The sequence below is a fragment of the Baudoinia panamericana genome (genome assembly GCF_000338955.1).
Source record: "Baudoinia panamericana UAMH 10762 unplaced genomic scaffold BAUCOscaffold_11, whole genome shotgun sequence".
In the NCBI taxonomy this organism is placed as follows: Eukaryota; Fungi; Ascomycota; class Dothideomycetes; order Mycosphaerellales; family Teratosphaeriaceae; genus Baudoinia; species Baudoinia panamericana.
This window is the reverse complement of record NW_006911267.1, coordinates 516,275-530,466: the sequence shown is the minus strand read 5'-3', so window position 1 is coordinate 530,466 and position 14,192 is coordinate 516,275. Positions and strand designations below refer to the sequence as shown.

Sequence of the window (14,192 nt, the reverse complement as noted above, 5' to 3'; positions counted from 1 at the left end):
CTCCTACGTGGGACCACTACATCACTAGACTGATATAAAACTTCGTGGCACAGTGCCGCGCCGCGCTGTGACAGCTACCACTTACGTGTAAGGCCGAGCGTGTCGGACATCGCGTCGGAGCGCGAGACATGTCCATGTCTGATTAGAAGCAAGCAGTCCTAACGAGCTCTTCCGACGCTGACTTGCCGAGGACATTGGTAGCCTTGTTGATCGGACGAAACTCGGGTTGATGGAGCTGGCACTAGAGGTGCTCCAAAACGCCGTCGATAGGGGCACGCTTGCATTGAGGACCAGACGCTCCAGTTGCGGTGGGGGCTCTGTCACGAGACATGCCAAGTCTTCGGAAAAGGCAACGTTGCCAATGGAGACCTCTCAGTCATACAGGTCTGCTGGAGAGCTATTCACCTCCGCGTTCTTGCCTTTGCCATTGATATAGTTCGGCGGCATTTCGGATGCTCCCGAGCGCAGTGACATCTTGTCTGTCCGAACAATATAATCTTCGTCATCGCCATCTGACGCTCCTCCGGCAGCGGGAGGAGTGGCTTCGTGTCTGCCATTGGGCATGGAAGGCTTACCAACACCAGAAGGGCCGCGCTTGAGCATCTCCGTCAAACGCTTCCGCGAGGGCATATGGCTCTCACTACCCGCAGATCTCGCGGTCGGCGGACGTGAAGCCGGCTCCACTCCGTTCGGCTTTCTAGTGGCGCCTTCAAATGTGTCTCTGACACGTTCGTAGTGTTGCAGCTCGTCAAGGCTGACGCTCGGAACAAGCTCTCTTTTGGCGTTGACAAAGTCCTGCTCCGTAACCTGCACATCTGTGTCTGAATCTGTGGCGAAGTGGTCGAAATAGTATGCGACAGAAGCTTTGATTTGGCCTCGCGCAGCTCGATCGGTGTTGATAGCGGCCAATTTCTGATCGACTAGACGAGCGGACCGCGTCACAGCCTTGAGCATGGCATCCGAGCATAGAGCGTACAGGTCAGCACCAGTAAAGGTGAATGGTAGGGTCTCAGCAACGCGAGCAAGCGACAGCGAAGGGTCAACGTTAAACCTGCAACGATATTAGTCTTTGCTAGGTGAGCTCGCAGAGTGAACGCAACATACTTCCTTGTCAAAGCGTGTAAGATGGTCGCCTGCTTCTCATGCGTATCACTGATGCCCAGATACAGCATCTTCTCGAAACGCCCAGGACGCAGCAGCGCTTGATCAAGCAAATCTGGCCGATTCGTCGCGCCAATAACAAAGACGCCGCCTCCGCTTTCCTCGGCATCGCCCATGCCGTCGAGCTCAGCCAGCAGCTGCGAGACGATGCGATCCATTACGCCGCCACTGTCGCCCTGATTGCCACGCTTCGGCGCAACAGAATCAAGTTCATCGAAGAAGACCACGCACGGCCTGGCGTCACGAGCACGCTGAAAGACGCGTCGGACATTTGCTTCAGACTCGCCTATGTACATGTTGAGCAGCTCCGGGCCTTTGACTGAGAAGAAATTCAGGCTGAATTCGGTCGCTATAGCTTTCGCAAGCAGCGTCTTGCCGGTACCTGGTGGCCCATAGAACAGTATGCCGCTGCGCTTTTTGAGCCCTTTGGCGAAGAGTTCGGGTCTTGATAATGGGAGCTGGATGGTTTCGACCACGGCATCCTTCACGTGCGACAAACCACCCACGTCCGACCACTGCACGTTCGGTATCTTTGGCGCACCGATAGAGTCTGCGAAGTTCTTGCGTGCCAAGTCAACGGCAGCGTCGAAGTCGGCAGGAATCAATGAGGTCGCAGCAGCGCCGCCAGCCAGCTGAATGTCCTTGACGGTTACCGTTTGAGGCGCCTTATCCGATGACAGCCTCGCCAGTGAATCCAGCCGCTCAATCCTCGCAGCCATTGCACGCTCAACCACGTCAGCCAAATCTCCAGCAACGAGCGCGGCGGTCTTCACAGCGATAGCCGCCAAGTCGATCTCCGACGAGAGTGGCAATCCGGACTCTGTGAGTATATCTCGTAGTATTCCCTCCCTTTCACCCTCGTCAGGTGCTGCCATTTCTAGTTCGTGCGTGAACAGCCCTCGTACACTGTCCGGGATCTTATCCACATCGGTGGTCGTCGCCACAAGCACTCTCGCCCTCCTCAGCACCTCCTTCAGAGAAGCCCCGACACGGTCAGAGTTAAGCACCTCGATATGCTTGAGGCATATTGCAGTAAACTCGGACCCACAGTCCAATGCTCGCTCACAGCGCGCCTCAAGTAGACCTTGCGTCTGCGTATCTACTCCTGCTCCGCCTTCGGAAACAACATCATAAGCGTCGATAGGAAAGTAGTGGACCCCGAGACCTGCGCAGGCACGCTGGACCGTGTGCGCTTTACCAATGCTGCGGTGGGTCGAGGTAAGTAGCACAGCCAGTGGCGGAAGGCCTAGATGGACTGCGCGTGGGCTAGTAGAGACTGAGATGAGCTCACGAAGCCGGCGCTGGAGCGCAGAGACGTAGGAGACAGGTACTTCTGGTACGCCAGAAAGCCCAGCGCCAGTGAGCTTGGGAGCGGAGTGTCGAACGCCCAGGTAGTATGGCCAGGTGCTGCCAGCGACTGACGGCAGCCTGCGCCGCTCATCACCAGACTGCCGCATTGTCATTCTAGTTGGATCAATGGAGGCTGCACCGCCCCATCCTTCGCCGATGTCCAGCCCCGCTCCGTTCTCTTGAGTGACGTTCACGGATTCGATACTGAACCAAGCCACAGTCCGTCGGCCAGCTTCAGACTTGCTAGAGCCGGAGTGCCACTGCGCGAGTAACGTATTGCTGTTACCCTCTTCCTGCTCGGTACTGCCTTCGTACAACGCACGGCCTAGACTCTCGTCCACAGGAATCGCGATGAGATCACCAGCTTTAAGAACCCGCAGCTTGCCTTCGAAATGCTCCTTCAGATTTGCGAAAAGCGCGTTATTGAGAGCCCTCTCGCTCGAGGTCGGTGTCACGATCTTTCGCAGTGTCACCTCCGACGCCATAGGAGGCTGGCGCGGGGCAGACGAGGTTGGTCGTTGCGAAAGTGGTCGTCTTGCCGCTGTACGCTTGTTGCTCGTTAACGGCGATAAGCTGACGTTCTCCGGCTGCTGCATATTAGCTAGCAGAATCGGCGAAGCGTACAATGTCGCCACAGCGCCGGAAGTCGTAGCGAGTGAGGAGATACTGTCCCGCCTGCCATTTCTCGTATTGATCTGATACTTTTGCGGGCGTTTTGACATACTTTCTGGCAGACTGTAAACTTTGACTGGTCGCCAGCCGTGCGAATTAGCGTCCTCCGATGTGTCGAATGCGCTCAGCTGTGGCAATCCTAGACTTTCCACAGCCTCCAACTTCACCCAGTCGCCAGAGAAGCACCCGAGCCTGGCCAGTGCGGTGGCCTCCACGTAGACGCGTGCTTCCTCGTCTTCGTCTTGCGGCGGCTTCGGGTGAAGTAGATCCTCCGCTATCCGCTCGAGCAGACCTTGAGTCCGGAACACTTTGCTTCTCGTTGACTGTCCTCCGCGGATGGTACTTGCAGTCATGTTTGAGAAGACCGAGCCGGGCGTGCTAATTCCCCCGGCTTTGCTACCGAACGCCCTTCGCGTGGACGCGCTGGCCGCAGAGCTGAGTCCTGAAGGTTGGTCGGTCAATCCCGGTTTGGCCAGCGAAATCATGTCGTCGGAGTCGTCCGATAGGTTGCTGTCCTCGGTATTGGAGTCGAAGAGATCGTCCGTGTTGGAGAGATCCGTTGTTGACTTGGAGGTGACGATGGGTTTCATGGGCGAATTTCCCTCTGTGGCGGAAAAGAAAGCTTCGTTTGAGGTGTCGTCTTCTGTCTCTTCGTCTAGCCGTGGAGACATGAAAGCACGATTGCTAAGGGTATGCTGCCGCCGGTCCGAGGCACTTGTCATGACAATTTTCGTGTCAGCAGTGAGTATGCCTTGGGATACGGGTTCGCAGCCTAAAACCCGAGCCGGAGGGGCAGAGGTGTGCGTGACCGGGTGGGTGAGAGCTAAGGGTAACATATCACCAGTATGAAGGAGCATGACACGCTCGAGGGTTTCACGAACGAGTCGTTTCTGCCCGTCGTCGGAAGACGCAGGGCCTGCATCGTCCACATTCTCTACCGCTGCCCTTCCTGTGCGCTTGCCCAACGACCCATTCGTGCCCGAAAAGCCTCCACCATACCTCTTTTGCACTTCCTCGAGCCTTTCTATCGCGTCTGTGTCCACGGATACAAACACTGTCTGCAGCGGTAGCGGCACGACATCGCTGATTCTAACCTCTACCACCGCATTCTGCCTTATTACGCGGTTCGGCGAGACCACTTGTAACAGGTTGACGAAGCTCTGCGTACTGAATGCTGAAGCCGGGCAGCGTACAGTTGATGCTGGCAGAGACTTCTCCTGCTTGTTGCACGGCCGCAAAGGTAAAATAGCCCAGCTGACCTCGGAGACGGATGTCGTTGGAGTCCAAGGCGTGACGGCGGCGTATAGTCGTTGTGGTTGATCTTTGTCGTAGGACGGATACAGATCACTGACAAGGTCGTCTGATAGTACTCCCTCTTCGCCTTGCAAGCTGCTGTCAAGGACTACTCGCGCCGATATTGCTGGTTTGTCCTCGCGCCTTCTCCGCTTACGCTTGAGCGAGCCCGGTACCGGATTCGCATATGTCGCGGCCATCACGGAATGCCTCACCCTCTGAGGCTGACGTGCATGAAAGGCAAGAAAGAAAGGAGAGGTCCTCGTGGGTACAATGCGATCAGAATAGCGCCAAGAAAACGGTGAGCCGAGGTTGATGGCTATGGACGTCTCAAAGGCGGCTTTTGCAGCCGGACAGGACGCAGCACGATAATGTGGTCATCAGGACGGTATGAGAGTAGTACTCACCCGAAAGTGCTCGTCCCTACAGCGTTCTTCCCACATCAGCTGATTGGAGCGAGACTGTGAGCTTGTCGCGAACGTGAGCCTTCACATGCACGGCAGTGTGCGGAGAAATTGAAGAATGGTGTGCCTCAGCCACAGTGGGCAAGGATGTCATCTTGCGAGTCAAGACGGAGGATCTCGCGCGCTGTCAGAGAATTGCGATCTGAGGGAACGTTCCGAGACGACTTTGACCTCATCTCGTCTCTGCACACACGTTCGCCTCTCTTGGCAGGCACCAAGTGTATCGCCTGCCATGCGACGATCCACGAATCATGTATAAATCCTGCAACGCGCGCCACTGACTCCCGCGCCACTCGGGGCTAAACGTCATGCACGGGACAACGCAGGGCAATCGGGCTGGTGGCCCTGGTTGTCAATCGCTCATCGCCCAGCCGCTGGGAAGCGGCAAGTTCAACGCGCATGGCGGAGCGTAGATCCTCAAGCGTTGGTGCTGTGGACCGCACGTTTGTTTGGTAGTACATTTCCATTCCTAGTTCACACTCTTTCAACTCTGACAACTATCTCATCTCTGTCCACGCCGCGGTAAGCAAGCCGTCGCTTCCGTAAGCTGAATCTCAACAGGCGCGACTGGTGCCCGCTTCAGGTGCCCTATTAGCGCTTTGGGTGCTGCGGACACGAATGCGCGTTGATTTCACATCGTCCCTGGTACTCTGAAGGAGCGGCGAGCGAAGTTCATGGCCAAGGCGACAATGCCTCACTTCGAAGAGGTGATCTACTCCAACGGCTACCAGAAACTGCCTGAGAAGAGCTCAGCAGCCCTCGAATACGCGCGTCAGGCACAGCGACTCGCGCATTTGAGACCCTCGCAAGAGAACGACGAGACGGGCTCGACCCAGGCCGCGCAGGCGAAGTTCGTCACGCCTCTCGATCCTGTGGTGGAGACACAGAATGGCGGCCGACTGCCAGCGGTTCCCGTCGATGAAGCGGCCGAGCTGAACCGCCTCAGAGACCAGCTAGATGGCTACGAGATCCCGCGGAGTCCGCCTAGAGGTGCGGTTAGACAGGGTCGCGACGGTATGACATATGGCGCACGGCTACAGTCGCCGCCGGCACCAGCGTCGAGGTCTGATGTTGAAGAGCAAAAGCATGCGCCGGATGCGCCCTTGACTGAAGCAGTGCCGGTATCGAGGACCAACCCCTTGTTTCCACCTCTCCCAATGTACGGACCGCCTTCCCTCATGAGGACTGTACAATGCTACTTCTTCCGTTCAGTCTCGTCTGTTCTGTCATTAGGCTTCCTGATAGCGATTGTAATAGGATGCATTGCGGATGCCGTGCCCAGGATAATACGCTATACACGCCGAGTAATGCTGCTGCAAAACCCAGAGTACGACCGTCCATTCTACACAGAAGAGAAGCAGCGAGCACAAGAAAGGCGGGCGGCGGAGAAGGCGTGGATTCACCAGCGCAGCAAAGGCACGCACACGCCGTCTGGCGAAAAGGGTCTCTACAATGAGAAGACACGGCAGCCTCCACAAGATGGTGCGTTTGTTCCAACTGAAGGCGGACCGGATCCGCTCGTTGTTGACGTTGGTTATTACGCGAGGCGGGTGGGTTTGGACGCGGAGACGTTCGAAGTTGAGACGGAAGACGGCTTCATCATCGAGCTATGGCACATCTTCAATCCACGAGACTACCAAAAGCCAGCGCCATCCAGTTACAAGATGCATGGCCCAGATGTCTTCAAGACCTCGCGCGATGATCCAAGATTCGCCGAGACGCAACCATTTCCGGATGGGAAGAAAAAGTATCCGGTGCTCATGATGCATGGCCTGTTGCAGTGTGCTGGCGCATTCTGCACGAACGATGACGATTCACTGGCCTTCTACCTCGCCAAGTCCGGCTACGATGTCTGGCTTGGCAACAACCGATGCGGCTTCACGCCGAAACACACTCTCCTAACCTACGACGACCCAAGAATGTGGGCGTGGAACATTCGACAGATGGGCGTCCTGGATCTCGCCGCCCTCATCAGCCGTGTCCTTGCCGAAACCGGCTTCCCCAAACTTGCCCTCATCGCCCACAGTCAAGGCACGACACAGACCTTTGTCGCCCTTGCGAAAGAGCAACGTCCAGACATAGGTGAGAAGATCTCCGTCTTCTGCGCCTTGGCACCTGCCGCTTACGCCGGACCACTCATTGGCAAGATGTATTTCAAGGTAATGCAAACTGTCACACCGGCCATGTTCCGCCTCATCTTCGGTATTCATGCCTTCATCCCGCTCATGATGCAAGCGCACCATATCATTCCCGCTCACTTCTACGGATGGCTTGGATATCACGTCTTCTCGTTCCTCTTTAGCTGGTCCGACACGCGCTGGGATCGCGGGCTGCGTGATCGCATGTTCCAATGGGCGCCGGTATACGTCTCCGCGGAGAGTATGCGGTGGTGGCTTGGACGAGAATGCTTTGCGAAGCAAAAGTGCATACTCGCGACACGCGAAGAGGGCAGGCTGGAAGATCTCGAAGACGAAGAAGACGACGAGCTCATCAGAAAGCTGTATGTGGACAGGGAGCCGCACGTCAGTCAGCGGCGGAAATTGCAACGTAATCTGACCAGTTTCCACTGCGCGACGCCGACGCATGTCCATCATGATCGGACACGGGGTAAGTACGCGTGGTACAATAACCAGTTCCCACCATTAGCATTGTGGGTCTGCGGCGCAGACGATCTGGTCGATGGTAGACGGTTGCTGCGAAGGTTTGACCGTGGAAGGGAGCCTCATGTGAGAATTGTGCACAAGAAGATCATTGAAGGTTACGAGCATCTTGATGTCATCTGGGCCATGGACGCGATCGAGAAAGTTGGCAAGGAGGTACGAGAGGTCATTTGGCGAACCGTAGAGCCGGAGAGCGCAAAGGTCTGCCGCGTACCTATAGGCTGCGAAAGGCCGTTGGAGGAGGATCCAGACGTGAACAAGGATGTACCGATGCTGCATTCGGGCGGTAGGCTACGCATGGCCAGTATCTCTGAAGTCCCGACTATCGCGGCGAAGAAGGCGGGCGCCACTATACGAGAGGTCGACGAGAACGAACGGCCTGTGGCGGATGCGAACGAGACTAACATTGATGTCAGCCGGGAAAGGGATGGTGAGCATGACTATCTTCGACAGGAAGAGAAGGTGTTTGGAAAGCCATTGAATGAGCCGGTATTTACGGATCTGCAGGAGAAGGAGAACCCGCTGGGATAGACTCGCCAGCCTGTGTAATCGTCGTATAGAGCTGTAAAGCGTCGTTTCCATCTTCAGGCCACGGGCAGGCGTTCGCTCTCTGCTGGCTTCGTTCTTTCCCTCCCTGGACGTGCGGGAGTTGCCGCGCACTGGCCTTGCTTGCCGATCACCAAGAGAAGATTGACCTCCATGGATATACAAAACCTTCAGCACACTCCATCCAGCTATGTTAATATTGATATCCCACGACATGGCGAACGTGGTACGCATAAGCAGCACAGCATTACTTATATTACACGGGACTGACCACGGTGTGCAGGTGGATCGCATCGCAGACTGCATAGCGTTGTTGGGGCGCTTCCTGCTCGAGCATGCCGTACTAGTAGTAGCGCTATGGCTGTGCCTTGCCTCACTCTGCACCATGCTAGCTGCCATCGCCTGGATCCAGCTCTTCAACCGTGTGCTAGACATTACTGCTACGCTTGTGCGTCAATACTACTTAGACCTACCATTCGCTCCGGAGAACGTCAGCAATGCGGCAAAAGTGTCGGGAATCGTGCAGGCGCAGATGCGAGAGGAGACAGTGGCTCCGGAGGTAGAGCTGTTGCCAGCAGGTAAGAAGCTCAGCGACCTGCCACCTCCGTCGTGCTTCACGTTCTCCGACAACACGCTCTTCGGCACGTGTGCACGTTGTCCGAGCACTGTTACAGACGTCGTACAGAGGTTTCAGGATGCTCAGCATATTCTTGACACGAACGTCGTGGCGAAGCGGCCGCAGAACGACAGCTCAAGCGGACGCCATTTCGGCAATGGACGACCTCCTGAAAACGGAGCAGCTTCTCGGCCACCTCTGCCGCTTTCTAATGCGAACACGTGGACATTTACACCAGAACAGCTCGCCGAAGCAGCTAGCTTTGCAGAATACACCTCGCAGCCGAGAAACGTCCGTCGAATAGACAGAAACCCCTTCCCAGACTTCGCAGCGGTCCCAGTCCCTGCAGTGCCTATCGAGGCGGCGACCAAGCGTACTGGGGCCACTCAGCACGGAGGGGCGGTGGGCTCCCACGCCCGGAAGAAAGACGGTCATCAGCACACCGTTGCGGCGCAGACCTCAGGCTTCTCTAACCTCATACAACCCGTCAAGCCCGTAGAGAAGCGCAGCACAGTCGGCCTGTCGAAACTCTACAGCAGCTCAGATCCAGCGCCACATCTTCGGAAGCAGATGGTTGCCAAGGAGATCAAGTCAAGCATACCCAAGGCAACCACCATGACAGATGCAATGAATGGAGCGTCGCAGAACAAGTTCACTGTCTTAGCCAGCCCGGCAAGAAGTGATGATACCAAAACGGCGGGTACCCAAGGTTGCACGGAGCCGGTCCAATCGGACAGTACGACCGTCGCCAGCGATGCTATCATGTCCGGCACGAACGGCGGTCAAGTCAATGTCACCGATATCACAGACAACGCAGTGCATGCCTCCGAGCCGCCAGCAGACTTGTCTGGCTCGGTCACGATTGAGAAAGATGCACCATTCACAGTCATTGCAGAAAAGGTCGCTGAGTATGCGGTGGAGACGGTTGAGTCGGCGAGAAGCGAGGGGCCTCCTCCATCTCCACGGCCAGTGCGCATCACGATCTCTGTCGACGAGCTGTTAGCCATGAGGAAGGCTTTGAGATCACCAGACACCGGAGAGAACCCAAGTTCTGATTCCGGCTGTGCACCTCGCATGATGGGACAACGTCCAGGCTCTTATGTCGCTTGCGTTCAGACTCACGACGCAGCTGTCATCGAGCCCGCTGTACCAGCCCATCCGCAGAAAGCAAGCTCACCAGACAGCTTGTGCGCCACTGAGGCCTCATCCTTGCCAGCTTCTGCTGCGCCATCGGCGTTTGGCTCTCCGTTCGCGTCGGCGACGACATCGCAGCGTTGCAAGACATTGCTCGATCACACAGAGATGCTTGTTGATGATCTTTTGCGTCTAGATACGGATCCTGTATGGACGGCTCCTCGGCCGGCCAATGATCATGCTATGGCGCCAATAAAAGCAGATGCGCACTCCATGGAGCGCCCAGAAACGTCTTCCAGGGACAAGAACAACATGGACGAAACCAAACAAGGGCGCTCAAACCGTGTATTGGCCAAGCTACAAGCGGCCGAATTTGATTTGGAAGAGCGAGACCCTGCTTGCGACCAACGCACGCCCAAGGATGAAAAGGGGGCTGTCGCCCCGCACCTGATCATCGACGAACCAATGGACGCAGGTCTGTACGGGCAAGAATGTAAGGCTGACGAACACGAACTCGTACGGGAGCGTGAGCGGGAGACCGAGAGCACAAGCACGCTTCAATCGCAAGTCGAAGTCGGAGTCGGTGAGACCGCTCCGCCGCAGGCCTCCAGTACCACAAGTCTTTCTACCTACCCGACCAACAAGCCCGAGCCCGAGTTCTTCCAGATACTGAGCTCAGCAGCTACGGACGGAGATCCTATTGGTGATCCTAAGCAGCTGGATCTTCGTCGCAAGGCGCAAGTCGCACTCGAGCGCTTCGAGGATTGTTTCAAAGCGCTCACCACGCCGCACGGCGAAGGGAGACAAGACCCAAACACCGTCCATAAAGCACGCATGGCACAGCTTGAGAGGGCGAGATTCTTCTACCAGAAGCGCCGCGAGGCGCTGAAGACAGAGTACGCGGAGGATGAGTTCCTCCAGTGGGCTTTGCCGGAGGTGAGGGAGTTGCCGAGCGTACCGGAGAAATGGCTCGAGAAGAAGGGGAGGAAGTGAGCTAGCTCTAGTAGACTCACGAGGAGTAGCGTATGATTCGGGATGTTGTTAGCATGGCGCACGCATTAAGCAGCGACGCCGGGAGTGCTTTTTGTGCTGTCATGTGCGCGTGTATAGCGGGTGGTCACAGTGTACTATCGCCTCGACAGCGTAGAGGCGACAAGATAGAAACTGTCCCTGACATAAGGTGTTTTATATACGTCTTAATTAATTGCCTTGATGCCTGATGATTGTTCCTTGCAAGGGCGCACTCGGAAGAGACCGCCGCGCCCGCGGCTTGGCAGCAAGAACGTCACTGAAAGGCGTCTTGAGAGGTACCCTTCAAAGCTACCTTCACCTGCCATTCAACCTCCAACCTCCCTGCTACATTCTGTCACCGGCCGTGTGTTTTCGACAAAGTTCAACACCCTGCCATTGTTACTCAACCAAAGAACTGTTACATCTGACATACCACTGCCATCCGATTTGCGCGCGTGATCACAAGCTTGGCTGATCCCCGAAAGGCGGTGCATCAATAAGCCGAGCGTAACGGAAGGCCCCTACGTGTTCAACCGACGCTCCACAGACGCAGCAGCCGTGGCTTCGCCAGAGTCTTCACTACTGGTGCGCAGGTGAGGGAGGAGCTCAGGCTGCGCGAAGGAAACTCACGGCAGGTACAGCTTGCCGGTGAGTAGAGGATGGTGGAAGCCAGCGATGGCGCGCAGCCTCCCACTTGGAAGTTCACGCAGTAAGTGCTGTCATCCCCATCTTCTTGCCTTACAACGTAGCACGCCTTGTTGCAACTGCTCGGTGTTCACGCTCCCGGACATACCGTCACCGCCAGATCATCGGTCACGGACATGATCACGGGACAAGGCATTCCTAAGGCAGCATGCTGTCGGCGGTGAAGACGCTGGTTGAACGCACGAACCGCGCCTGGAAGGGAGAGCAGGGTCGGGAAGGAGGTGAAGCCAAGCAAGACCTGTTGGAAGACTGTTCGGACGACGCAGGTCGACAAGAACCTCAGCCATCACTGGATCTGGAGAGATGGGCACAACCGTCCTCCGGCCATGAGATTGCATCTCCACGTGGCCACGGGAACCTCTCTCCGCCAGGACATGATTCTCCTCCACTGCCACCATGCCGACTGTGGCGGCTTGCGCAGTGCGGTCTCCCGGCTTCTGAACAATTAGGTGTCCATATCGAGCAAAAGCTGATAGGAGTTACTTTCTTAGATGCTTCGGAGACAAAGGTGACGTTGAAGACATCACCGAAGCGGACATAATCTCCACCGTCGAGTTTGACCAGACCGGCAACTACCTCGCAACTGGCGACAAGGGGGGCCGCGTGGTGCTCTTCGAGCGGAATGAGACGAAGAAGACATGCGAATACAAGTTCCATACCGAGTTTCAGTCACATGAGCCGGAGTTCGACTACCTAAAGTCTCTAGAAATAGAAGAGAAGATCAACAAGATCAAGTGGTGCCGGCGACAGAATGCATCGCATTATCTGCTTTCGACGAACGACAAGACGATAAAGCTCTGGAAAGTGTTCGAGAAGTCTCTCAAGGTCGTCGCAGAGAACAACCTCTCCAATGAACTCACACCCGCCGGCGCAGGAAACGCGAATGGGGGTGGGCCTGTACGGTATCCCAACCAGCACTTCCGAAGTGTCGCGGACCTCAAGTTCCCTCGAATGACTCACCACGACACAGTGGTTGCCGCTGTACCGCGCCGTGTGTACGCCAACGCTCATGCATACCACATCAACAGCATCTCCGTCAACAGCGATGGCGAGACTTTCATATCCTCCGATGATCTGCGGATAAACCTCTGGAATTTGAACATCCAGGACCAGAGCTTCAACATTGTCGACATCAAGCCAGCGAATATGGAGGAGCTGACAGAAGTCATCACAGCCGCAGAGTTCCATCCGGTTAGCTGCAACTGGTTCATGTACGCTAGTAGTAAGGGCACCATCAAGCTGGCAGACATGCGACAGAAGGCACTGTGTGATGAGCATGCGAAGCGTAAGCAATAATCACGCACAACATGCATCTTGAGCTTGCTAACAGTGGCCGTGCAGAGTTCGAACAAGAAGAAGATCCCACCACCCGCTCCTTCTTCTCCGAGATCATCTCATCCATCTCCGACGTTCGCTTCTCGCCTGACGGCCGCTATATCCTCTCACGCGACTACCTGACGGTCAAGATCTGGGACGTGAACATGGAGCGACAACCGCTCAAGACCATACCCATCCACGAGCACCTCCGGCCACGCCTCTGCGATACCTACGAGAACGACAGCATCTTCGACAAGTTCGAGGTCGTCTTCAGCGGCGACGCAAAGAACGTCATGACCGGATCCTACAACAACAACTTCATGATCTACCCATCCACGCCCGGCGATGACACCGAGGTGGTGTTGCAGGCGGACAAGAGCGCGTTCAAGGCGAAGAAGGTCGGTGTGCCTACGCCCATGGCCGGTGGCGCGGCGGCGGCCAAGAAGGGCGGCGCGGCGAACGGGAGCAGAGCGAATAGTCCTGTGCCTGGAGGCGCGCAGCGGATGCGCAAGGAGACGGATGCGGATCAGATTGATTTCAATAAGAAGATTTTGCATATGAGTTGGCATCCGCAGGAGGACAGTATTGCCATTGCGGCGACGAATAATGTGAGTTTGCTGCACTGCACCCCCACTAATGTTTGCAGTATGGAAGTTGCGGCTGACCACAGTGACAGCTCTTCGTCTTCTCGGCGCTATGAGCCTGCGCTGCCGTTACGATGGGTTGGAGCTGGAGATTGGTGCATGGGGGCGAACGGCGTCCAGAGACGGCGGGCGTACTTGCAAGGACGCCAATGGGTGGTATTGCGGAGATCTATGAGCGGAGAATGCGGTCAGTGAGCCTCGAGCGAGCCATGAGCACGCTTTTGTTGATGATAGATAGCTGTGAATGCTAGTGAAACGTTCACCGTATTGGTAGGTACGCCCAAGTCCTGCGCTAGTCGTGCCTGCCTTGTATGTTGTGTTACCGGGTCTATGTATTCACTCGTTACTCGTCCATTCGTTGCGTTTATCCGTTCATTCGTTCATTCGTTCATTCGTTCATTCGTTCATTCGTTCATTCGTTCATTCGTTCATTCGTTCATTCGTTCATTCGTTCATTCGTTCATTCGTTCATTCGTTCATTCGTTCATTCGTTCATTCGTTCATTCGTTCATTCGTTCATTCGTTCATTCGTTCATTCGTTCATTCGTTCATTCGTTCATTCGTTCATTCGTTCATTCGTTCATTCGTTCATTCGTTCATTCGTTCATTCGTTCATTCG

The 14,192-nt window shown here is 55.8% G+C and overlaps 5 protein-coding genes across 5 annotated transcripts; 3 read left to right on the top strand and 2 right to left on the bottom strand.

The window, feature by feature from the left end:
- Window positions 1-205: 205 nt before the first annotated feature.
- Window positions 206-4,837, bottom strand: BAUCODRAFT_238876 (uncharacterized protein). The gene is made up of 2 exons (XM_007681363.1): window positions 1,105-4,837; window positions 206-1,051 (listed from the first exon to the last, which is right to left on the bottom strand). The coding sequence occupies exons 1-2, from the start codon at window positions 4,674-4,676 to the stop codon at window positions 373-375; spliced, it is 4,251 nt and encodes a 1,416-aa protein (XP_007679553.1). The 5' UTR covers window positions 4,677-4,837; the 3' UTR covers window positions 206-372.
- Window positions 4,838-5,230: 393 nt separating this feature from the next.
- On the bottom strand, window positions 5,231-5,511 carry BAUCODRAFT_238720 (uncharacterized protein). Its single transcript, XM_007681362.1, has one exon. It carries the CDS (start codon window positions 5,405-5,407, stop codon window positions 5,240-5,242), a length of 168 nt encoding a protein of 55 aa, XP_007679552.1. The 5' UTR covers window positions 5,408-5,511; the 3' UTR covers window positions 5,231-5,239.
- A 118-nt stretch (window positions 5,512-5,629) lies between these two features.
- On the top strand, window positions 5,630-8,131 carry BAUCODRAFT_125246 (uncharacterized protein; the record flags this gene model as incomplete). Its single annotated transcript, XM_007681361.1, has 1 exon — window positions 5,630-8,131. The coding sequence occupies one exon, from the start codon at window positions 5,630-5,632 to the stop codon at window positions 8,129-8,131; it is 2,502 nt and encodes an 833-aa protein (XP_007679551.1).
- Window positions 8,132-8,172: 41 nt separating this feature from the next.
- BAUCODRAFT_238816 (uncharacterized protein) lies at window positions 8,173-11,204 on the top strand. The gene is made up of 2 exons (XM_007681360.1): window positions 8,173-8,372; window positions 8,430-11,204. The coding sequence occupies exons 1-2, from the start codon at window positions 8,337-8,339 to the stop codon at window positions 10,887-10,889; spliced, it is 2,496 nt and encodes an 831-aa protein (XP_007679550.1). The 5' UTR covers window positions 8,173-8,336; the 3' UTR covers window positions 10,890-11,204.
- Window positions 11,205-11,534: 330 nt separating this feature from the next.
- BAUCODRAFT_37069 (uncharacterized protein) lies at window positions 11,535-13,732 on the top strand. The gene is made up of 4 exons (XM_007681044.1): window positions 11,535-11,616; window positions 12,104-12,897; window positions 12,954-13,537; window positions 13,606-13,732. The coding sequence occupies exons 1-4, from the start codon at window positions 11,567-11,569 to the stop codon at window positions 13,627-13,629; spliced, it is 1,452 nt and encodes a 483-aa protein (XP_007679234.1). The 5' UTR covers window positions 11,535-11,566; the 3' UTR covers window positions 13,630-13,732.
- The last annotated feature ends 460 nt before the right edge of the window (window positions 13,733-14,192 follow it).

Excerpts from the sequence above, each read along its gene's own strand:
- BAUCODRAFT_238720 (XM_007681362.1), bottom strand. The coding sequence starts at position 5,407 with ATGGAAATGTACTACCAAACAAACGTGCGGTCCACAGCACCAACGCTT.
- BAUCODRAFT_238816 (XM_007681360.1), top strand. The coding sequence starts at position 8,337 with ATGTTAATATTGATATCCCACGACATGGCGAACGTG. Across the intron at positions 8,373-8,429 it reads CCCACGACATGGCGAACGTG|GTGGATCGCATCGCAGACTG; the intron begins GTACGCATAAGC and ends CACGGTGTGCAG.
- BAUCODRAFT_37069 (XM_007681044.1), top strand. The coding sequence starts at position 11,567 with ATGGTGGAAGCCAGCGATGGCGCGCAGCCTCCCACTTGGAAGTTCACG. Across the intron at positions 11,617-12,103 it reads CCCACTTGGAAGTTCACGCA|ATGCTTCGGAGACAAAGGTG; the intron begins GTAAGTGCTGTC and ends TTACTTTCTTAG. Across the intron at positions 12,898-12,953 it reads GTGTGATGAGCATGCGAAGC|AGTTCGAACAAGAAGAAGAT; the intron begins GTAAGCAATAAT and ends GTGGCCGTGCAG.
- BAUCODRAFT_238876 (XM_007681363.1), bottom strand. The coding sequence starts at position 4,676 with ATGGCCGCGACATATGCGAATCCGGTACCGGGCTCGCTCAAGCGTAAG. Across the intron at positions 1,052-1,104 it reads TTACACGCTTTGACAAGGAA|GTTTAACGTTGACCCTTCGC; the intron begins GTATGTTGCGTT and ends ATATCGTTGCAG.